Source organism: Lepisma saccharinum, chromosome 1 (genome assembly GCF_977018435.1).
Source record: "Lepisma saccharinum chromosome 1, izLepSacc3.1, whole genome shotgun sequence".
NCBI lineage: Eukaryota > Metazoa > Arthropoda > Insecta > Zygentoma > Lepismatidae > Lepisma > Lepisma saccharinum.
Genome location: NC_139229.1, coordinates 61,627,230 through 61,652,327, shown reverse-complemented (window position 1 = coordinate 61,652,327; position 25,098 = coordinate 61,627,230). Strand labels below are relative to the sequence as shown.

The 25,098-nt window shown below is 37.6% G+C and overlaps 1 protein-coding gene across 1 annotated transcript in view; it reads right to left on the bottom strand.

Annotated features, from left to right (window-relative positions):
* Window positions 1-17,350: 17,350 nt before the first annotated feature.
* The window catches only part of LOC145995543 (pleckstrin homology domain-containing family J member 1-like), a 31,641-nt gene continuing 23,893 nt past the window's right edge, over window positions 17,351-25,098 (bottom strand). Inside the window, exon 6 of the mRNA XM_083132002.1 lies at window positions 17,351-23,344. Within this exon, the coding sequence (XP_082988128.1) occupies window positions 23,117-23,344 (228 nt within the window). The 3' untranslated portion in view covers window positions 17,351-23,116. The remainder of the gene's footprint in view (window positions 23,345-25,098) is intronic.

Here is a 25,098-nt window from a genome sequence, read left to right as displayed (position 1 = left end):
ACATTCTTGACCACAAGCATGATTTCTTGACTATCTTGACTGGTAGCAGCCTGGAGTAAATATGTACATGGAACGTGTCCAACACTGTTAGCACTAAGAGCCTGCAGTTTCTATGGTTCAACGGGCATCGCTGCATTGATATGTGCGAGAACCATTTCAATTCAACTTTTTTGGGACACAAATTTGATACATTATATATTAGAAAAATCAATTCATTTGTGAATATATATCCATAAGCATAAGATAAAAAAAAAGTTTTAGTTGAGCAAAATGGGCATTTACAGCTGCAGGCATGCATTTGAGGAATCTTATGAACTTGAAGGTTACCAACCTTACCACTCTTTCACTGTAGCATCAATATGTTTGAACATAATTTCCTTACATCAGTCTAATACTGGGATGCTTCTCCATTTTCTACCCAAGTATCAATTTGCAACAAATGAGAAAGGGCTATCTAGTCCAAACTTACCTGCACATTGTCATGTTCTTTTCAGAAAACCATAGAACAGATGTTGTTCACTTTCGGAACATTCTTTAATTCATTCACGTTTTTTTTATCAAAGTAATTGTAATTTTTTTTAATAAAAGTGTTTTTGTAACTGAAGAACGTACGTTTCCGCAAATGGTTTGTGGGGCTATGTGTCGATGGTTCGTGGGGCTATGCGAGAATGGTGTGTGGGGCTACGCATATTTCTTTCGAAACCAATTTTTAACTATTTTAACCTAAACGTGACCCTACCTAACCTAACCTTACCGGGAATCGTTCATGGGGCTATGTGTCAATGGTTGAATTTCCGCTATGAAACATTCCCACATCACACAAAACACCTTCCAGATGTTAAACAATGCTACAGGAACTTATTACCGTTAAGTAGTTTCTTCTGTAAAAATGAAAAAATCTGTCCGGGGAATATCAGATTAGTACCAAAACTACTTCTATGGATTCGAAATCCCAAGCGGAATACTCATAATGAATTTCCACAATGTGCATATAAATTGTTCACTCCTCTCAAGAGTATAAGCGAAATGCAATGACATAATTCGACACAAGTACAAGTAAAATTCATCAACGAAGAAAGCGTAACATTGAGAAGTTGGAATTTCAAATGGGTGGTTACAATACACGTGAACAAGATATGCAGAGCGATTATAGCCTGGCATTTATGCACAAAATGAGTGTATAGCAAAGGACATCAAATATTCAGAAAATGTTAAGAGCTAAACTTTTGACAGAAGACAAAATAAATCTACTGTCATTTAATGAATATCTGAGATGTATCAAAGTTTAATGCAAAAGTGTATAACAATACACTGGGTGTGTTTTTTATTCCATCATAAAACAGAAGGTACAAGATTATGGGATTCTCACATATGAGGAGATGCACAAACATTACCAAACTAATTTATCCCACTCCCTAATCACAGCCTCTCTGCCTTTGCTCATTTACGCTGTACCATAGGCTATAGAAACAAAGTGAGAGTCCATGGTCACAATAAAATGTTCCAGCGAGCTATGATCAATTGAAGGGCTTGGGTGAAAAACATGGTAAGTGACATTTTGGTATTTTTGAGTTACAAAGTAAAATGTGCCATCCTTCAATTTTAGAGTGAAATTGCCATGTCATACAATTTGCATTGGACTCGGTGAAGCCTTCTGAAATTGGTAAACACAACACAAAAACAATTTATCTACAGTATAGCTTCTAATAATATTTTTTCATAATGAACTCGGAAATGACCAAGGTGTCACTTAGCATGTTTTACACACAGAGACCTTCAATTGCTTCCTATGAACATTTCTCTTGCATAAGTTACTCATTATTTTTCAAATCATATAAGGAGTATATATTTTTTTACCCAGTCAATTAGAGTAACATTAGCTTGATGGTACACTATCATCAGGCCTTTTCCCATTAATGAATGATATCAAGATAATTTGATGCACTTACTTACCTCAGTAACTCTCAACTGTACCAGGCTATACTGAATAGTTGAAAGCATATAATTCCTGTTGTAAATAATTTTTGGTGTGATACCACAGATTTTTATGTTACTTTTTTATAGATTGTCTTTGCATGTGTGCACATGGTGCATAAATACTCCCTCCCATGGCTTCCAAGAATATCCACATGATACAAATTCATAAAATTGATTGATTGATTTAGTTTACTTTACTTCGCGTTTTGTGCCTCTTGGCTAATTTGCGAAGATGGGGATGAGTGATGAAATTGATGAATGGACATTCACAAACAACCGAGCCCGAGCGGGATTCGAACCCGGGACCCTTGGCGTCGCAGTGCAATGTGCTAACCACTCAGCCACAGGGTCCGGCACAAATTCATAAAAGAACCAAAGGAATTAAGATAGTTAATTTTCCTAGACACATGGACATCACTGAGAAACTTTAAACTGTGTAATAAATAAAAATCAAAACTAATTTACAGGTAAAGCACTAATTTATTTTGAGAATAATCTTGTTCACTGGTCATACATAAAGGAAGGTCACATTTCATTATTTTCTTTGACTCTAAAAAAAAGGGGAAAGAACATAAGTTAAATGAAATTATGTTGTCCACATATACAAAATACACATGTTTTTGGTGACATTAAAACCATGTAGTAAAATGCATGGTTTTAAGGAAAATACAGTTTTGCAGCATAACTTTTTGATATTCTTAGTATCAATCAATAGTATCAATGCACACAGCACTTGGATGAATACGAATTTAACGTCATGGAAAATGCTAAAACAGCGTTCACAATAAAAATCAAACGAATCTCATAAAACTAGGATTCCTACCACTATAATTCACAGTCACACACACATGCTGATGCAGAAAATTGTGTGCGAGAGAAAAAGAGAACCATTGAAAACTGAGTGAATAGTCTTTGACAAAGTATAAGCTGACCACATTGTTATATTCATATGAACAGTCTATTCACAAGAAGCTCCTTTGCAGCTCACCATTGTTACGATGCACACGTGTAGGCTCTATTTCTACAGACATATCATCTGAGGTTCCTTGAAAATTTCAACATCGCCACTGTATATGATACCCATATTGTGGAAAACTGCACACGCGATAACAATGTCTCGAACTGCTTCCAAGTCTTCTGGACAAACGTGGAAAACGTCGCTTCCATATCCCAAAGGTACTCTCCACAACATTCCTCTGCTGAGCATGGGCATAGTTGTACCTCTATCAGGATCAGTTGGTGGGTCTTGGAATGGACTGTAGAGGTATGGTCGAGCTGAGCTGAATATCCCTTGCCATGAAGAATTGCATCTTGTCCTTTGGAATATCGAATTATCATAAATACTTCCTGCCCATCTAGCCACGAAGTCAAGAACTCACTTTTTGGACCTGCACTACCTGAAAAAATAACAACAAAATATCCTTAAGACTGATCTCACAATTTAAAATAAGAACATGGAAAGTTGTAACGAAAATTCATTCCACATAAATTAATGCCTGACCACAAATTAACCCAATACACATACCTGATTATTAAAATGTCCATATCTTGTGCATTTTGAAATGCAGAAAATACTCATTTCTGAAGTTAATAACATGAAAATAACTGTGTTTGTAAAAGTTTTTCAGTATTATTCAAATCTAAACAATTTCTACATACCTGCCTAAACTACTTGCATAAGTGCACACGAGCAGGATGGTAAAATTATTCTCATCAGAAAACCTGTTCAGTATTTGCTTATAGGCACATGTAGAATATGATTTATGTAAATGCATGTGTGTACTATGAGAATATCGAAATTACAAAAGCAGAGTTTGGACCTATATTAATTTATGTCAAATAAAAATTATCTGAAGGGATACAGCCTCTTCTGTGTACACCTTTGGAATGAAAAATAGAAGAGAAATATTCATGATTTCACAATTATGCTTGTTCAAATATGTTCATGTTAAATCATATATTTTTGTGTAATCATATATACTGTAGTAATAAAATAAAATCAGCGACTACCTTCATTCACCAGGTGATGAACCAAGCTTTGGGGCTATTTTCACCAGGTCTCGTGATTTGTCACTGTGGAAATTTATTTTTAAGACACAAATATTTTCTTGTATTCTATCTTTTGCACTGCATGTTAGGGAGGGCAGTTAGGTATTCAATTTGTGTGTCTAAAAATAATCAGAAACTTCTATAGTGCACAGGTTAGGTAGTTTGATTAACTGTTATTGTCTTGTTTATTTTCCCAAGTTAGTGTGAGTAATTTGACATACATACATTGAAAATGTGTGAAAGATATATCTGGTCTCACCACATTGTGCCAGTAGTTGCCCAAAATAGAAATACTAGGTACCCTTAACAATCTGTACTCCCTCAAGAAAGTAAATGCCTTGCATGGTTTATGTTAAATGTTGAGGTTTTTCACTATTTTTAGCTCGCACAGATGTGTCATTGTGAAATAAAGTACGTCTGTTACCTTACTGAGAAACAGCCTGAGGGCTTCTTGCAAGTGAATATAGCACCCAGCACGACATTCCACAACAGGAGCTAAAATTTTTCGTCGTTAAGTTAGGAGTGTTAGGTTTGGAGTTGACGTGTTCTTTCGCTCTTTTTGTGTGCACATAAACGGTTTTTTTTACTAATAAAAGGCGGCGAAAGTAACCGTAGATGGAAGGTTTTAACTTACGCCGGTCATACTTTGGAATCAAATACATCCGTTATTTGTGTTTTCCGCGAGTTGGAACCAATTTAATATTACGTAAAACATCGAAATATGTCCATTAAAAAGAAAACAAAACAATTCTCGAGGGAGTACATTGGATTAACGGCACCGAAATCCTATTGTATTCCATTATTTTGCTACACAACTGAGTAACAAATCGATGCACTACTTCAGAATCAAATAATGTTCATGCAGAAGCAATATTATTATAATACAGGATTACACTTTTCTTTATGAATCAATAAACCGAAGAAAGAGAGGCAGTACAACCAATTAACAAGGTTTACGTTTCCTCAAACTAAGATAATTACGTAGAGAGTAGTTCAATTTACATACCTGATGCAAAACTGAGGCATAAAAACTGGACAAAACAGCTGTTGCAATGAGAAAATCTTCAAAATATGCATCCTCTTTATCATAGTTTCTAACTGCAACGTCCATTTTTATTTTCTCAAGAGAACATTCTGTATCTCAAGAGACCTGTTTCGTTCTCTTGGCGAATACAGGATCTTAAGAGACCGAATATCGCTCTTACGCTGCCAAGAAGTGTCTATGAAACAGCGAATCTTAAGATGGATCTTGAGAGAGAACTATGAAACGCCAAAAGTGTCTCTTGGCACAGACTGTTCTTATCCAAGATGGTGAAGCAAACCGTCTCTTGGCTAGTATCTTGAGATACGTTTATGAAACAGCATGGCGTCTTAAGAGAGGTCTCAAGACGCTTTCCTTTCTTGAGAAACGACTATGAATACGGGCCTATAGGTTCTGGAATCTCATCTCCCATGTATTTTGTCCTATACCCTCCTCGCGCTTCTGCTCCCGCACGAAGCTTTCACAATGGCACGAGCTGTCCTGTGGGGGTTCAACTGAGGGTCTGTATCAGGGCGGCCGATTCGCGGTTTCTTCTTCTCAGCAAGAGAGTTCGCCGTGTTACGGGCACAAATACATGACTTATTGTGTAGAATTTTTAGCGAAATAATGTGAAAATTTAAAGACATTGTTCATTCTCGAGGTGATTATCGTATATTACTGGGGGTTCACTGATCCTGTGCGCTATAGGGTCAACCGCGCCTGCTTTCAGTAGACACCCTATCGTAATTAAATACTTCATGTGGATTACCACATGATTTGGGGGGATGCATGACTAGATTTGGGAGGCATTGCACCATTGGCCTTGGGGGGGATGAGCACCCCTGGCTTCTTGGAGTTTTTATTCAATTCTTAGAAGTTCTCATTGGGTAAAACTATGAGAATAACATGATACTGAACAATTTGCTTTGTAATACTTATGCATCCTACTGTATGGTATCTAGGGGCGAACTGAAGGGATCGGAGCGAGACAATCAACAAATCTGCATTTAACTCAGAATTTCTTCTGAAAATCGTACTTTGCAATCTAACCCACCCGAAAAAAAAAACCTGTCTACATAATGTCGATTCCAACCATAGCTAGGCTATAGTATTTGGAAGGAGTGGGACATTTGTGTATAAGTGTATGTGTAAGCCACACGAAATGTTTGGAACGGGGTGGTGAAAGTTTATTGAACATTGGTGTATCTCCTGCGCAACCATTCTGAAATGTTTGAGAGAACTACATTCAGAGGCTAAGCGTCCGGTCATCGGGAGATGCGGCAATGCCAAGCAAAGTAATAAAAATATTGCATTTTAAATATTTTCGAGAAGAAGTAAAAGAATAAGTTAGAAAACTCGCATATTTGTGCGAAATAAGCCAAGCAACAGCATCAAACAGTTCGAAATGCACAAGAGATTCGCTAATCTTAGCGCATCGAAATGAGGTCCGAGTACTACCCCTCGCGCCGAACCCTCCCGCCAAGTTTCCTATTGAAGGCAATGGTGTTAGAAGCCTCAGTTCATCGCAGAACGGTGCGAATCCCTATGGTCTCTGCCGATGCCAAGAACAGCCGAACGCTTCCGAACACGCAGACACCCTACAATGTCCAACGACATCTACTTTCCCCCACTCTTGAAGGTCTGGGTCACAACAGGCCCTTTTTTCAGCCCCCATCCCCAGTTTCTCTGGAGCCATCAAGATTCTTCCGAGTGTCCAGTGGCATGCTGAAGGAGTGGTTGGTGAAGGTAATAATCCCTGCTTAGGCTCAATAATCTAAAAAAAAAAAAAAAAAATCAAAGGCAGGAAAGATGGCAAAATGAGGAATTCAAGAATGACTACTAAAAAGTACACGTAACCTCACCCCCCACCCCCCTTTCGAAAATCCTGGGCACACCACTGCGAATGTCTGCTACTACAATTTGTTGAGAGGAAAAGCACACATTGAACGATATGAAATCTGCTTTTCATTATCAAAATTGGCGGCAGACCATAAAAGTTTTTACCTTTAAACGCGACAATTAACATGTTTGCATTTCACTTTCGATCATATTTAACAATTTTTGTCGTATGGGATAGAATTATGTCTCTTTTGTAGTCCTAAGGTCTGTGTTATGAGCTTTTACATTGAATTGGCAATGACCTTGGCGTTTATTGCAGAGAAATATTGACCCCCCCCCCTCCCGCATGAAAGATCGACCCTGACGTTTGGCAAATCTTGCAATGACCATGTAAAAATGTCATGCTTCGCCACCGACTACATTAGTTGATGTACTAAATTCTAGTAAGAGAGATCTATTATAGTATTCCAGTAACAGTTACGAGAATCTTCTTGTGAACTGCAATGGATGTTGTCTAGATATTTCTGATAGTGTATTGCCTTGCAAACTGTACACAACTACAGAGCATTTCGTGAAATTCGCTACGAGACTCGGCGGCAAGCGGCCCGGCGCTGACCGCTGGGCCGCCGAGTCTCATAGCGAAAGTCACAGAATGCTTTGTATTTTCATTAAAATTTTCTCTTGCATCCTACGTGCTTTTAAGGAATAGATTTATACAGATGTTCATGTAGAGGTTGTCAGCACGAGCAGCTACAGCAACTTTATAAGCTAACAGCACAAAAGCTGACCTGTATAACTTACTCATGTACCAGGTCAGGTTCGGTACTGTTAGCACAGATCACCAAAGTTGCCATAGTTGTCACTAGTCACTTGTGTTGTCAGCAGCTTGTCTGGCATATTGCATCAAGTCTTCCAAGCTCTCATTCGGAAAATTCAAAATACTTCAGTAAGAGAATGAACATGATGTAGAACGATTTGCTTCGAAATACTTATTTTATCATGCTTTGTAGAGTGGGATGCATAAGAGAGAACTTATAAAACAGAAGCGTTTAAAACCTATGTAATTGAATAGTATAGGATGAAACCGTTTTGTTCAGTACTTAATGCACATTGTTGTTGATGCCAATGTACTTTGTTGCATTCACAATAAAATGTGATATTTCAGAAAAACAAAAGTAGTTACTACAGAAATACGGACCCGTGAACTGCAGAATAGTTGAAACTTCTCTGGCTCTGGGTGTAAGGGGTGACCCATTGTGAAGACACCCAAATGTTAGCCTCTCTTCCATGAAGAACTGTACACCCTGGACTGCATTTTGCAGACTAACAAGGCTCTGGCATCTGGATTCACAGCCAGTATAATCCTCTGTCATCGTGTACTTTTGTGAATGTCCCTTCATACACATCAGAATTCATCCTCATCTTCGCGATTAGCCAAGAGTAAAATAAATCAATCAAGTTGAACCTTCTTAAACAGCCTACACGTGAGATTTACAATTTATAACTAGGAACACAGTCTATTGATGGTGTAGTGGTAACGTCACAGCCTTGTAAGCAAGGAGTCCTGACTTCCATACCCCATGGAGGCACATTGCAATGGTTCGGATCCCAATTAGCCTAACTGTACATAAAGAGGACTTAAAACATTTCAAACGCAAGCGGCTAGATTTCCTGCTTGCACTTGGACTAGTGGTGTAATACTTCTTCACCTTCAAGTTTTCGTCTCGCATGATACTAGTTACTGTACTTGTAGTAGGCAGACAAACTGAAAGACACGCTACTTGAGGAAGAACTATGTACATTGTACTGTTGAGCCATGATGAGCAAGGCATCTTGCAAAATACCAGTACAGCTGGAATGGGGCATGGGGAAGTCAAAACAGGGTAATCACGTGGAACTAAAAATCCTTTCAGAAGTGTCAAGACTTGGATAGAAACGGAAAAAAAAAAATCAAATTTAGGAAAACAGAATAAACAATTCTAATGTGTATATAAATCTGAAACAACACCATTCTGTTTTATAATTATTCAACAAGTTAACCCAGCATTAGGCATGCAATTTTCTGTAACATACTCTCTATCTATCTTTAAGGAATGAAATACACCATGAATTATACTGTGCATGCTGAACGTTCTTTCTTTGTCTTTCTTCTAAGATAAGGTGCAATTTTCTGCTTCAATTTCCAAGTGACATAATATTATAATGGTAACACCAGTCACATGCTTGGGTAACATTTGTTCCCCATGCACCTAAATTTGTAACAACTGAAGCCCTATCATGTTCACTCTTGTTCACACAGTAACTTTCATGTTCCTTTTGGCATACGTGTGTGTCCTCCACTTCCATATAACATCTGAATCTGCTGTGTGTTCTGTATTTTGATGCTTTCATCTTTTCTTTTTTTTTGTGGCTTAGAACATCATAGCTGAGCTTACAACACACACAAAGAAAGAACTTTCAGCTACACAAAAGCACTCATGTGTAGTGTAGTTCACAGTGTTACAACCTCACAGTGAATATCAATGGGTGACACTCGTATCCAGTGTCTAATGGAGGGTTAATTTAGGACACACAATATTGCATAGCTTAATGACAACACAGACACAAAAACTGAGCAAATGAGAACTACTTTATTGCACTTAAAATTTGGCAACAATTTCATTCGTGTCACATCAAATATCCAAAATGGAAAACATAAGTTTGCTCCTTACACTTTCAGTAAGACTACATACCAATTATTAATGTGAGGCATGCCCAAGAATTCTGCAGAATTATATTATTTTAGATCTTCTAAGGCAATGTAGCATTAATTCTTCCTTCATATACCACAAACGCAACCAAGAATACATTTTGAACTGTACTAAGCCACAAATACTAAAGTTGCAGTAAAATAAATATACTGAACATTATTCACAATTTCTGGTTTTCTTATATTCATTTTTAATTTCATTTCATTCTTCAGACCATCACTATATAGGGACTATTCACCAAATTTGATTACCTCAGCAGTCCCTGCTACAGTGTTACTGGCAAACTCAACTTCCAGTTTTCTAGTAAAATACATAGAAAGAAAGCAAGTGTCATAAAAGTAAACTGTTATATGTATACAAGAGGTTAATGTATGTATCTCTGAGCAGTTTACTGTAATATAAGCAGAAATATAAGGAGAAAGGATGCAAGTTTTGATTGAGTGTGGAGGTCTAGAGTTTAGACACGTGGAGGCACTAGTGTGCATGGTAGCCAAAGACACGTCACATGGTGGTGACCCAGCCAATGGCCTGCAAATAGCATGACCTCAATGCCTAAAGATTTTCTTTTAATCTTTTTCAAAACCTAAACAAAAAAAAATTGAATTCAAGAAATAAGGTTAACAAAAAAGGGATAGTTTGTTGTGGCAATCATTTTACGAGATTTCGAATTGATTCAAGCTCTGTGCAGTATCGTTCACACCTAGGGTGACAAGACATCCTGGTTTTCACAGAGGGGTGGCCATGCCCTGAGAGATAGCTTGGGATGGTTAATTGTCCTGGTTTTTAACCCAGAAAACAAATATCGCAGAGATGTTTTGCACATTTCCTTTCTGTATTATTATCTGTAAAATGAATGGATATAAAACATATTTCATGTCATAGTGGAAATGTCAATTTTAATATAACTTTTCAGGAAGTTATTTCATATAGCTAGTGAAGTTAAAATATACAAGTATATTTTATATTTATATATACAAGGTGGTTATAATTAAAGTGACGGTGTTCAGAGTGGTACAGCACGGGCTGTAATGAGAGTAGCAGTCTGAAACTTCGTAGATATGCTAATGAAGCAATGCGCTCGCGAATTATGAAAAAAAAAAAAAAAAAGTTCCAATTCTCGCCACCAGGGTAAAAAATGGCGCTGTAAGCAGTCGAAACGTGGAATTTTCCGTAACTCTGACGTCAAAGTCGGTGACATTGCCTAACCATTGTGTGAGCTCCCTGGTTGTCATTGGTGACGCTTGTTGCTTTTTCCTTTAGTAATGTTCATGTAATTCGAATAGTGAAATTGTAGCGATATTTTATTACAAAGAGTATTGTTTTCTGCGATTTATAGTGTTTTTCCTGTAACTATACCACGTTTCGACTGCTTACAGCGCCATTTTTTACCCTGGTGGCGAGAATTGGAACTAATTTTTTTTTTTGCATAATTCGCGAGCGCATTGCTTCATTAGCATATCTACAAAGTTTCAGACTGCTACTCTCATTACAGCCCGTGCTGTACCACTCTGAACACCGTCACTTTAATTATAACCACCTTGTATTTATATATACAAGCAAATACCAAAAACTTGCAAGAACTATGACGGTACTACACTCGTTTACCTTGATACACATGTAAAACCAGAAGTGTATTAGGTCTGTGACAATTGATTAATCTGTTTGTAATCACAGGGTGTCAAAATACGACACAGACAAAATTTCACGGTGTATAGAGGGCATTAAGACAAACATTTTACAAACTCTTGCTTGTTGAGGCCTTGTTTTAAAGGTAAGAGCTACAAAAAAAAAATGGAATTCATGATTGGCAATGTCATTTATCTTTCATGTCGGAAAACTTAGTATGGTGGTTGGATGTTATGTTATCAAAACATTTTCATGACATTAAAGATGCTGGCAGGGTGAAGCGTACTGAAAATTTTACATTTCTCTATAGAAAATATCAGTGGTAACTATGAACCTACAATGCATGTTTCCATACAGAAAAGAAAATGCTCTTCCTCAAGAGCTCACAGTGTTAAAATAATGCCTTAATGAGCAAGATGTTACTAATCAAACTTGGTTGTCTCTACGTCTTCTAGATCCTGCAGAAGTGTGTCAATCTTGTATTGCAATACCCCATAAATGTCCGTCTCTTGAAGATAAACATTATGATCATATCACTACACTAAAAACTCATTTATTCAAATTAGATTAAATCATGCCCACTTTTGGATAATCTGGAATTTATTGTGATAAACATGTACTGTCGTGACACAAGCCTGACCACTTGTTCAGTAAACACACAGTGGACACTAAATTTAGTATTACCGTGGTTACAGTATAGTTAAGCCTTTTTAAGCCTTTTTCAATATTGATACACTGCACTTCATGATATCAATTGAGTTAGGATAAATGATTTCACTCATTATAGACGGATTTTGAAAACTAACTTTTCCCACTCACAAATATACATACAAAATGGATTCTAGTTACATTTGTATGAAGCAATCAACATCTACTTTTAACACCAGTTTCTATTTACAAAAAAAATCAAAAGCTACATTAATACTTACAAGTAGCTACAGTGTAAATGCTTTGTACTCATCTCACATTATAGAACACACAATGACATATAGTGAACACATAATTACACATGAAATTTGAGGAAAGATTCTGAATGATGGAAGCAAAAGTGTGATATGCATTATGTTTTAGGTTCTACTCTTTTACAGGCACTTCTACATCATTATATATATATATATATATACCGCGTGAGGCACCTAAAAGTGCCACCTGAAATAGCAAAGAAACCAGAAACAGTAGCGATGTGAGGTTTGCGGGAAACAATAATATCAAATGGGGTTCGTCAATCGGAGGTATGGGGTGGGTTGAAAAATATCGACAAATGGGGCATCTGGAGCAAAGTCATATTTTTTTAAATGGAACGATATACAATAACATGCATAATATAAAAGAGCACACGCAGAGAAACACAACGCCGTTGGTCTCGTGCATCTACTGCACATAGGAACGAAGATATGGCCATGTGAAAATATGTAAACAAAATAACAAGTGGCCCACTTGACCGTCAGTACCACGGCATGTAAGACTTCTCAGGTGCCTGACAGAACTGCCTTTACGCAGAGCAAGTTTTGATAGCAGGTCCACGAGATCGTGTTAGTTCATAGCAAGCAGTCGTAGTGGTAAGAGCAAAGATTATGGTGTTCACAAACATAGAAAAAGCGGACATGATCCTGATATATGGGGAATGCTGAAAGAATGCCTCAGAAGCCTACCGTGTGTACGCAGAGAGATATCCGGACAGACGACAGCCATCTCGACATCTGTTTGGTAAGTTATTTATTAAATTAAGAGACACCGGAAGTGTAACACCACGAGCACGTATGCGGAACAAGCCAACTACAGGTGAGGCAGGTGCAACAAATGTTCTCGCCACTGTTGCTGTGAATCCGCACGTTAGCTCCCGTGAAATTGCCAGGGATGCTGGGATGAGTCAGCGAAGTGTATTGGGCATTCTGCACACACACAAGTTTCACCCATATCATATCTCCCTCCATCAGGAACTTCACGGGAATGATTTTGTGGACCGTGTTCGGTTTTGCACATGGTTGTTACGACACGACACACCCGATTTGTCACGTATCCTCTTCACTGACGAGGCAACTTTTACCAATCATGAAAATGTCAACCTAAGGAACATGCACTATTGGTCGGTGACAAATCCACATTGGCTTCGCCAAGTGAAACGCCAGCACCCATGGAGTGTAAACGTGTGGTGTGGTATAGTGGGTGAACATCTCATTGGCCCTTTTTTTATACAAGGGACACTGAGTGCTGACCGATACATACAGTTTTTACAACATGAACTGCCTGTACTATTGGAGGACATACCACTTCAGACAAGGAGGGACATGTGGTACCAACATGACGGGTGCCCAGCTCACAGTGCAAGACACGCTACAGCATGTGTGGAAAATACATTTCCAAATCGTTGGATTGGACGTGGAGGGCCTGTCAAATATCCGGCTCGTTCCCCAGATTTGACACCGTTAAGACTTTCTCCTGTGGGGAAAGCTGAAGGACATTGTCTACCGGGATGTGCCAACAACTCCAGAGAATATGCAACACCGCATTACTGCAGCCTGTAGGGACATTCCCTACGAGATGCTACATTCTGTGCAACGATCTTTGCGTGGGCACCTCGTTGCCTGTATCACAGCTGATGGCCACCACTTTGAACACACACTTTGACAGGTTTTCGCTTCTTACGCAGTGGTTCTTCGACATACTGTCATGGTAATTTTCATTATGCTGTAACACTGTCAAATACATGGTGCTGATGATGTCTACTGTCTTTTTTCTTCCTTTAACACGTTCTGTCTTCATCTTGTCCAATGGCTTCCGACATCTCATACTTGTACATGCCGTGGTACTGACGGTCAGGTGGGCCACTTGTTAGTTTGTTTACATATTTTCACATGGCCATATCTTCGTTCCTATGTGCAGTAGATGCATGAGACCAACAGCGTTGTGTTTCTCTGCGTGTGCTCTTTTATATTATGCGTGTTATTGTATATCGTTCCATTTAAAAAAATATGACTTTGCTCCAGATGCCCCATTTGTCGATATTTTTCGACCCACCCCATACCTCCGATTTACGAGCCTCATTTGATATTATTATTTTCCGCAAACCTCACATCGCTACTGTTTCTGGTTTCTTCGCTATTTCAGGTGGTACTTTTAGGTGCCTCACGCGGTATATACAGGGTGATTTCGAACTCCCATTACAAACTTAGGGGGGTGAATCTAGAAGGAAAAACAAGCTGAAAGTGCCATGTGGCAAAATTACGAAAACGGCACCGTGTGGCTGCCAGAGCCGTGAGAAAATCGGTTCACACCTCTTTCAAAGAGCAATAACGTCTGAACCACGAAAGATACGAAGATCAGCTCTGGCGGAAATCGAGGAAGTCGAGGAGGTTCAACGAATTCCCGGTGGGAGGGGGCACGTAGTGGTTCATATCGCAATTGTAATTGCACGTTGCGTTCCACGTAGCATGCACGTGTACATCCATCACTCCGTTTTGCGTACCATCTGGGATGCGCGACAGTCACTGTCCAAGCATGTTCCATTTGTCGCACTTCATGCGCTCCTCTGGGGACTCCCTCCATGTGTCACTTTTCGACCGTCCTGTGACAGCATGTTCCCTCGTCGTCTTTCTCCATTTTGCGCGAGTTTCCGCTCACATGCAGTGGAGATTCCCAATTTCCTTTGGGGATTCCCCTTGCGCATAACGAAAAGCGCCGCAATTTCAACGCCCTGATATTGTTTGGATACGACTTCCTCGACTTCCGCCAGAGCCAATCTTCGTATCTTTCGTGGTTCAGACGTTATTGCTCTTTGAAAGAGGTGTGAACCGATTTTCTCACGGCTCTGGCAGCCACACAGTGCCGTTTTCGTAATTTTGCCACATGGCACTTTCGGCTTGTTTTTCCTTCTAGATTCACCCCCCTAAGTTTGTAATGGGAGTTCGAAATCACCCTGTATATATAGGATAAAAGGAAGGAGGGCCACAAGGGCTAAATAACAAGTGAAAGAGGAGGGAGGAAACATTCACCGGACAAAGAAAAAATTCAAATTTTCATGATGGTATGTCACATCTTCAGGAGTAGAGAGACGCTGTAGAACTAAGTGACTAGAGGGAAGAGTAAGCATGACCTGCAGTGTTGCCAGGTCCCGAAGGAAAAAAAAGTGTTGACAGTACCACAAAAAAAAATTGTTCCTTCGCCTGGCTTATCGAAAACTGTGAGTGGTGGGGGGGGGGAAAGGTGGTGGTGAGGTGAGGATAGGGGTGTTACTGGGTGGCCTTGTTCAGGCCTGGAGGTGTGGTTGCATTCATGGTCGATATGTAGGCCCTCTCCCATCTTCTACGTATTGAGGTGTTGGTGGATTGGGGCAAGGAGTGGACGATCGCTACCTGGAAGCAGTCATTAAAAGGAATATTGTGGTGATTGGTGTGAATGGCAACAGCAAAAGTCCAGGTTTTGGGTAGAGGAGTGGTGGTTGTTGATGCGGAGGTTCAGGGCTGTGGATGTTTCCCCCAGGTAGAAGCTCCCACAGATGTTGCATGTGAGGATATAAATTAGGTTAGAGCTGTTGCAGGTTCCTTTGGGGTAGAGGGTGGATCTGGAGGGTGCGGGAAGTGACAAATATGGGGCAGGTTTTGCACCTTGGGCGGTTGCATTTGTGGGCAGGTGCGAGTTGATTGTGAGTAGGTGGATTGTGGTGGACCAGGATGTTTTGGAGATTGGGAGGGCGTTTGAAGACAACTCTGGGCTTGTCGGGGAAGATATTTCTGGTGTCAGGATCACTGTGCAGTCATGCTTACTCTTCCCTCTAGTCACTTAGTTCTACAACGTCTCTCTACTCCTGAAGATGTGACATACCATCACGAAAATTTGAATTTTTTCTTTGTCCGGTGAGTGTTTCCTCTCTCCTCTTTCACTTTATATATATATATATATATATATATATATATATATATATATATATATATAAACTTCCTAAAAGTATAACATAATATAATTTTAAGCACCGATTGTTATAATCAAACTCTTTTGACACAACATTGTTAATAATGGTCCACTTATATTGGATGGCTTTAAAAATCACATTTTCTACTCTTAGTCTAACACTGACATCAAGAATTTACTTGTATTCTTCACTCTATGTTTGAAATGGTTCAAACACCTTATAAAGGCTACATCACTATGCATACACATACTGCCAAACAGAAGCAGGCATTTGTCCCACATAAAACATACAGTCATGATTATATTTATAAAATAAGAGTTAATTATAGCATGTATCGGGTGGGCTGAAAAGTTCGTAGGCTGACTCATAGATGGCGTTACTAGAATTAAATCCATGTGATTTTTACTTAGTACTAACCTTCAAAAGATACGTGTATAAATTTCACAGCTGCCGGATAATTAGTTCGTGAGATATAGCATTGTGAGTGAAGCAGCTTTTGTTATTGTGAAAAAATGGATAAAAAAGAATTTCGTGTGTTAATAAAGCATTGCTTTTTGGCGAAAAAAAATACTGTTGAAGCCAAGGCTTGGCTTGATAAACATTATTCGGACTCTGCACCAGGAAAATCAACCGTTGAGAAGTGGTTTGCTAAATTTAAACGAGGCGAAATGAGCATCGAAGACGATGCACGCAGTGGACGCCCCAAAGAGGCTGTTACCGACGAAAACATCAAAAAAGTCCACAAAATAATTTTAAATGATCGTAAAGTGAAGTTGATCGAGATAGCTGAGACTTTAAAAATATCAAAGGAACGTGTTGGACATATTGTGCATGAATATTTGAACATGCGAAAGCTGTGTGCAAAATGGGTGCCGCGCGTGCTCACAATCGATCAAAAGCAACAACGTTTTGATGATTCGGAGCAATGTTTAGCGATATTCAACCGTAATAAACACGAATTTTTCCGTCGATATATTACAATGGATGAAACATGGCTCCATAACTACACTCCAGAGTCCAATCGACAGTCAGCCGAGTGGACTGCACGTGATGAACCGAATCCAAAGCGTGGAAAGACGCAACAGTCGGCTGGCAAGGTTATGGCATCAGTATTCTGGGATGCGCATGGTATTATATTCATCGATTACCTCAAAAAGGGCCAGACCATCAACAGCGATTATTATATAGCGTTGTTGGAGCGTTTAAAGGATGAAATCACGAAAGAACGGCTCCATTTGAAGAAGAAAAAAGTGCTGTTTCATGAAGACAATGCACCGTGTCACAAATCAATGAAAACGATGGCAAAATTATATGAATTAGACTACGAATTGCTTCCCCATCCACCATATTCTCCAGATCTGGCCCCCAGTGACTTTTTCCTGTTTGCAGACCTTAAAAGAATGCTCGCTGGAAAGAAATTTAGCACTGATGAAGAGGTAATCGCCGAAACTGAGGCCTATTTTGAGGCTAAAGAGAAATCGTACTATAAAAATGGCATCGAAAAATTGTATGACCGCTATAATCGTTGTATCGCCCTCGAAGGCAACTATATTGAATAATAAAATCGAATTTTGTCCAAAAAATATTTTTTACTATGTTAGCCTACGAACTTTTCAGCCCAACTGTTAAAATGGCATGGTACTATGAAGTGTTCCACTTAAAACACAGTCATCACTGCATGTGTAAATATACATAAGAATTTATAATAGAAATTCTCTGTGAGCTTATCAGAACCTAAATCTTTGTAGACTGTTCATGTAATCTCAATAATACATACACTTGTACCTGTAGTGACTAAAAAAAAAGGTAAAGTGCTCCCCTGTGCTTTGCACCATGCCATGCAGGTGTTTAGGGGGTGTGGAGTTATGGCCTCACACTTTCTTGATCACGGGCAAAGGTGGGGGTGATGTGAACAGCACCAAGCCCTGGGTTGCCTTTACCCCTAGTTTCCTCCAGGTACTAACTTTATACGATGATAGGTGGGCACCGGAGCCGCTTGAACATGTGGAAAAAAATCCCGGTTCTCCCCCACCTGGGATCAAACCTGGGTCTCTCACATGGTAGTAATCTTAATAAAATCATAAAATCAAAGAGTATGTTAGCAAGAATGCTGACAGTTTTTACAATGCCCGGTTAGAAACAACAAGGCTATTGTTGCATTATCATTATTTCAAATGAGAAATCAGCACATTTTTAATAGCATATGATTTGACGAAATGTCATAATTTTTTTAAGTTGGCGAATAAAAGATGCATCCTAATTTTTCACAACTGATATTTGGATAAAATGTGCAGCTTATATTCAGGCCAATACGGTAATTCATTAAATTATTGATCATTCAGAAACACATTTCTTCTATGTCATTTACACTTGATTTGAAACCGAACAAAAAGAGAAGAGAGTGTAATAGGCGAATTTTTGAAACATATGTATAATGGATAACTAATTGCACTTATTTACAGTAAAAAAATTCACTACTGAATACAAACAGCACTGCATTTTTACTGGTCAGTGAAGGCACTTCTACATAATGTTCCATGATAATCTTCACGCTACACTTATAATGCACTATAAAAATATATATACCTCTGGAGATAAAAACATGACTCAAGAAAAATGACCTTCATAATTACATGTTCAATGTTCTCCTAAACATGTACACTCCCTCCTTGTCTCCGCAATGTATTCAGATTTCCACAAGGGATATACATTAGTAAAGGTATATGTTAAGGCTGAGCCCATACGACATGGAAATGATACAGATATTAATAGCAGTACTTCTACCACTTTATACTAATATCGATTCCAATACATAAAAATTGAACTAATAATAGTTTATAATAATTACAAATTTTTAAAAAATAGGTTTTCCATTTGAATCACACCATAGCAATCTACCAGTATTTTGCTTTAAAATATTCATAATTTCACATAAGTTAATCATTTAATACAAAATACAATTTTCCCTACTGGTGTTGCAAAAAATTATGAATATTATGCATTCTGCATAATTTCCAGGATATTTGGACTGCAAAAGTATTGAAAGGCATTTTTTCAAAATCCGCAAGACCCTTGAATTCGGGAAAAGTATTGTCTTTGCATTTTTATTATTTTAAATTGCATTCCCTTCCCTTTCAGTAAATTGTGACAAGAGGATAAGTGATGATTAGAGGTATGCATATTACGTGCTTGACAAAAACACGAAATGTTAAGTTAATCGGTACTGGACCTACAGTTTAAAGTGGGATCCGAACCACTATGTGCCTCCATCAGGTATTGAACCTGGGACCCATTGATTACAAGGCAACGACGCTACTACGTACTATGCCATTGGGAAGGCCCGAAAACACAACGTGTGAAATAACACATTGTAATGTTAATTTTTCATGGTTCTGAAAGGTATGTGGTGCATTTTCCTACCATTTTGTCACAAAATGATGCAAAATAGACTCTTAAACATGAAATTTAGAGTTTATTTACCAGTGCGACACTTTCCAAACTTTGAATTATCCTGCAAGTTATGCAATTCACAGAAAATTTATTAATCCTGCTGTAAATACTATTTGAGAAGCAAAAATTGACCCCTTCGTACAGGAATAAACATAATTCTCTGGTAATTATTAACTATGGTACTACTTTCTGTAATAAGTGCAGCTTTAAAATCAAATTTAGTATTATTTATTTTCCTGTAGTTTACAGGAAAAACAAATTTAGTATTATATTCACAATTTTAAAACCTAAATGTAATTATATATACTGCTTTTGATCCTATTTTTCATCGATAAAACACCGAAATGTTATTTTATTTAGCACTTTTGAACCTGAAATTGACAGTTTCTGTATCGAAATTTTGCTTTTTTGTTTACCAAAAATATGTGCCTTTAGTGATGATTATATAAAATACATGAAAGTACATTCATACAGAACATGGAACATAAAACTGGGAACTTTGGTGGCAAGATCAAAAGTTGGTTGATTTGGCGTTTTAAGTCCACTGTATGCACAGTAAGGCTAATCAGGACTGGACCTACAGTTTTAAAGTGGAATCTGAACCAGTATGTGCCTCCACCAGGTGTCAAACCCGGGACCAAGATCAAAAGTAAACCTCTTAATGTGCTTGGTCATTGAGCCAACTAGGAAAAGTATTGGTGATTAAATTCTAATCAATACTATCAGTATCGGCTCAGCTCTAATCTATATTTTTAGTTCTTTCTGCAATTAAAATGTCAGAAATTTGACTAGTAAAAGCAAAGCGAACTAATTTAGAAAAATTACACTCCAATGTTACCTTGGAAAAGGTTAGTATCCACAAGGTCAGTGAATATACAGTCTTGATTAAAAGAATCTCAATTACATATTCGGTTATAGTATTTATATCAGAAGAGCCAACTATCTTTTACGTATGGATATTATTTAATAACAATACTGACCTACTCCTACATCACCTTGAAATGGGCTCTGTTCTTGTGTGAGGGAAAACAAACTTTTGCACCACCAAACTTCTACAGCCAACGGTGAAAGTAATAGGCAAATTGTCAACAGCTGATTTTCTTCATTACTTATTTCATGTTTTAATTAATGAAATTGTTCTGCTGATAAAGGAAAGGTTGCTCTAACCTTTGTTTATATTCCTTAAGCTCAGCTCACATTGCATGAAACAAAGTGTAGGCATGCGGTGATAAACCATTCATACTATGTATTATTTCTGCTGTGTACTGAACATCCCAGCTACTGTTTCATGACAATTTCAGATTCATTTTATTGAACTTGAACACAGAACAGAACAAAATGCAATTTCCACCTCTCACATTTCATTGTTAATAGTATTATACACATGTACTCCTAATATTCACCAAAAGCTTCAAAGTTGAGAGGAAACAAAAAAAAAATTCGAAGCGGAACAACATGCAACTGCCATATGATTGCCATGACAGTGCTTTTAACAATAGGCACAATAATACAGCCATATTGTCAAATAATTCTACATATCCTAATAAATTATGCAGTATTGCAAACATACAGAGCATGCACTCAATACTAAGAATAAGTTTCAAGAACATACATTTTACCTAGGAAAATTTACGATTTGTGTAAATAGTCACCTTGCTATTTTAAATCTCTACCATTAAATTCTTTCTACTTTGCAGAATACATACATAAATTCATCTAGTCAAAATATTTTTCCTATACATTACACTCTCTTGCAACATTCCAAGCACAATTTCTTCAGTATTTAAGAAAAATAAAAAATCGAAAGCAATGAATTATCAATAATTTGAATTATCAGCAATTTGCAACAATAATAATTTATTTTTATTCATATCCACTCAATATGAGTAACATATGTTCTAACATTTTAATGAAGATTTTCTATCACTTGAATAACATATTTGCAAGAAATACTCTATAGATAAGAATTCCTCCTCATCACAGTCAATTTAGAGATCACTGCGAAAAATTTCATTTAATGGGATGGGAAGCAAATACTAAGTGAAGCTTGGGAATGGGAAAGGGGATATAAAGATACACTTGCAAAGCAAGTAAGGCAAAAGAGATAATGATAATTGTACTTTCTTCCAACCAATATCCTCAATATGATGTAAGTTAATTTGGCATTTTTAAGGGTACTTTACTTTCAAAAATGTTATCGTAAATAATGAAAGTGTCTGAAAATATTCAAATCATACATTAGCTCACTGCTCACCACAGTTTCATATCAATGCTAATTACTGTAATCAGGAACAAAAGAAAGGTAGAAAGGATATAAAGAGTGCTTCCCACAAAACATACTTATGTAGCATAGTGTACGTGGACTATTAGATTCGAAGTAAGATATAAACTTCATATAAAGCCAAGATAGTTTCAAATGAAACAAATTATTCTAGTAAATATATGAACATGTAACAAAAATCTAGTCTAAGAAGATATATTTGTGAAATATATTTTTGTAATCAACGTAAGCTCCTGTGTACTTTGCCACAACTACCCCATTAACAGTTCCTTAGAATATATGGAGAGCACAATATACCTGTATCTCACACCTTCCATACCATTCCAGTGCTAACTTACTGCCATAAAACATGAAAATGCTGATGAAATAACAGAAAACATACAGCTGTAAAAATATTGAGCGGATTGGCACATGAAACATTCGAAAAAAAAATGAGTATTCACAATAATGTAGAACAAAGAAGTCTAGCTAATGTTTTCCCAAGTTTGAACTTAATCAGAATATACAGTAATGGAGACAATGTAAGAAAATATACAATAAAGTGCATCTGTTTAAAAACCCTGTCAAAATCACATACTCATTATAAAAATCATTACATACACAGAACATAACCTGTCTGTAAGTATACTACATTCGTTCCAAACTTTTAATTTTGTTAATAAATAGAGCATTGCGATAACTTCCATTTACACTGTTTCATACTGTCCTTCTAATGCACAGGAATGTAGATTGTGATTCATAATATATAACACACATGTATCAATAATAGTGACAAATAATTAAAACATTTGATCAACATCTAATTGATCTAAAAGTGTAGGTCTTGCAATGGACTAACAAGTGAAATATCTGTACACCCACTGAATATATACATATATATTTATAATGTTGTCAAGTTATTTTGCAATAGATACACATTACTTTAGTTTTTCTGCGTGTTTTAACATTTAACATGCAGCTAATGATAATTGAAATCTTCTTTCAGTCCATATTAGTACATGAAGTCACAGTGGCAAAGACACGTACTGTATCATTACAGAGGAACATTTGCATTAGGAACCTAACATCCAACTAACTGTCATAAGGTGACCAAGCATTTAACTTCTGATCAATGTGTTTTGCTAAAATACTCATGTATTCTGGTCCAAAATTTACTATAGGAATGAACTGATTAACTTTACTAGCTCAGTACCCAAATTACTCCAGGAGTAAATTTACAAATCTATTAAATTGGCAGTTTCAGTGTATTCTTTCTGTCGTACATTATTGGATGCATCACCTGTAAGATAACCTTTAAAATTTGAAGATCTTGCGGTATCACTTCCAAGATGGCATTTAAAGCTTGAACTTCGTGGCCCCACCAGTTTTGACTTCTGAAATGTTGGACTGGCATCCAAACTTCTTACAGTTCCTCGGTTATGAGGGTACAAAAGTAATGGATCCTTAAGAAAATAAATTCACAGATTAAGTCAGCAATATATTACAAATACTACACAAATATTACAACTACCAGACAGCCTGCACTAATATTTACAATTATACACAGTTTCGTATTTTCTTCATGTATGTATTAAAGTACTGAAAGAATAACTTAATTATACATATCAGTGTTTAGCATAAAAAACAAACAAAAATAATACTTTTGTGTGTGTATTTTGGTTACTGTACATTGTACAGGGTAATTATAAATAAATCATTCATCAGGTTTGAAAGGGCTGCATTACAAAATATATAACGCACACAATAAAGAATGATACATGAAAATAAACAGAAACTGTCCAATTACAAGACATACTTTCATAAATATTCAATGTGACTTCCTTTCGTCACATGACACACATTTATGCGATAGTGTAGTTTGTCCCACACACACCCTAGCAGATCACTACTAATGGTCATAAATGCAGCTGTAATGTGATCCTGCAGCTCAACCAAAGTTGGTAGTGGTGGAAAAAATCACAAACCGTTACATCAGGAGATCTAGAAGGGCATGGGGAAATGCTAAGGCATCTTCAGTACATCACCCAATCCAGGCATTTACACAGGCAACCAGTTTCGTTTAACTATCGATGCCATCGCAGAAATGCTTTGGTGACCTTGCGGTGCAGTTGCAAACTGTATCTGGAATGCATGCTGTATGGTAACAATGGAAAAACACTTCTCATACTCCAAAACACAGAATGCATAGACACCATTTTGGAAACTAGAGTTTGTGTTGCCATCTGTCAGCAGGCGAAAATGTTACAAATATGAGATATTAAACTTTCAGGTGTGTTCTTTCATTTCGTGATTAGCACACACATATTATGTAATACTTTTGGAAATATTTTACTTTCTATCAATCTTGGTTAATTGTGATGATGATGAAGAATGAGAACTGATGAAATAGGTGAGGGAACAAGTAGAAGGAAGCATTCATGCCTTAGTCAGGGTGAGAATGTACGACCACTGAATTTATAGTACAGAAGTATGACAGAATGTTTGCAAATATGTGATTAGTTCAAAAAGATTAATTTACCAAACAAATAATATATAATTGATGTTTATTTTAGGACTTAACAGATATCATCCCCTAAATGTGCCTTCACAGCATGGTGCTATATGCACGGGTAACTTTACCTTACTACTGTCAATACTCGATTGACCGCGGTGGCTCAGTCGGTAACGGGTCTGACTACCATGCTAAAGGTGCTGGGTTCGATCCCCGGCCGGTACAAATCTGGGAACTTTTCTAACATTGGAAGCAGCCCCGGTGCCCAGCCAGCGTCGAATAACACGGGTACCTGGGGGAAACCCTGAGGGATAAAGGCGGTAAGGGGCATGATGCTGATCACATCACCCCCACTCATAACCGGATCAAGCAAGTGTGGGGCATTACCCCCACACCCCCTATACGCCTTCATGGGTGGTGCTATGCACAGGGGAGAACTTTACCTTTTTTTCTTTTTTACTGTCAATACTCATACAGATTCCACTGATCAGGGAACACAAAGTTACTACCTCCCTTCCCCTGATAACTGAGGTGTATCTGATGCAAGGTGAAAGTACAAGGCACATTACGCCAGCAGATTCAATAACAAAAGAATCCAGTAGCACCTAACAGATGATGAAAAAAAAAATGCCTACCACTGGACACACAGAACAACCGTCTACAGACTAAAAAAGGATGCCACACCCAACACTGAAAGAAAAGTTG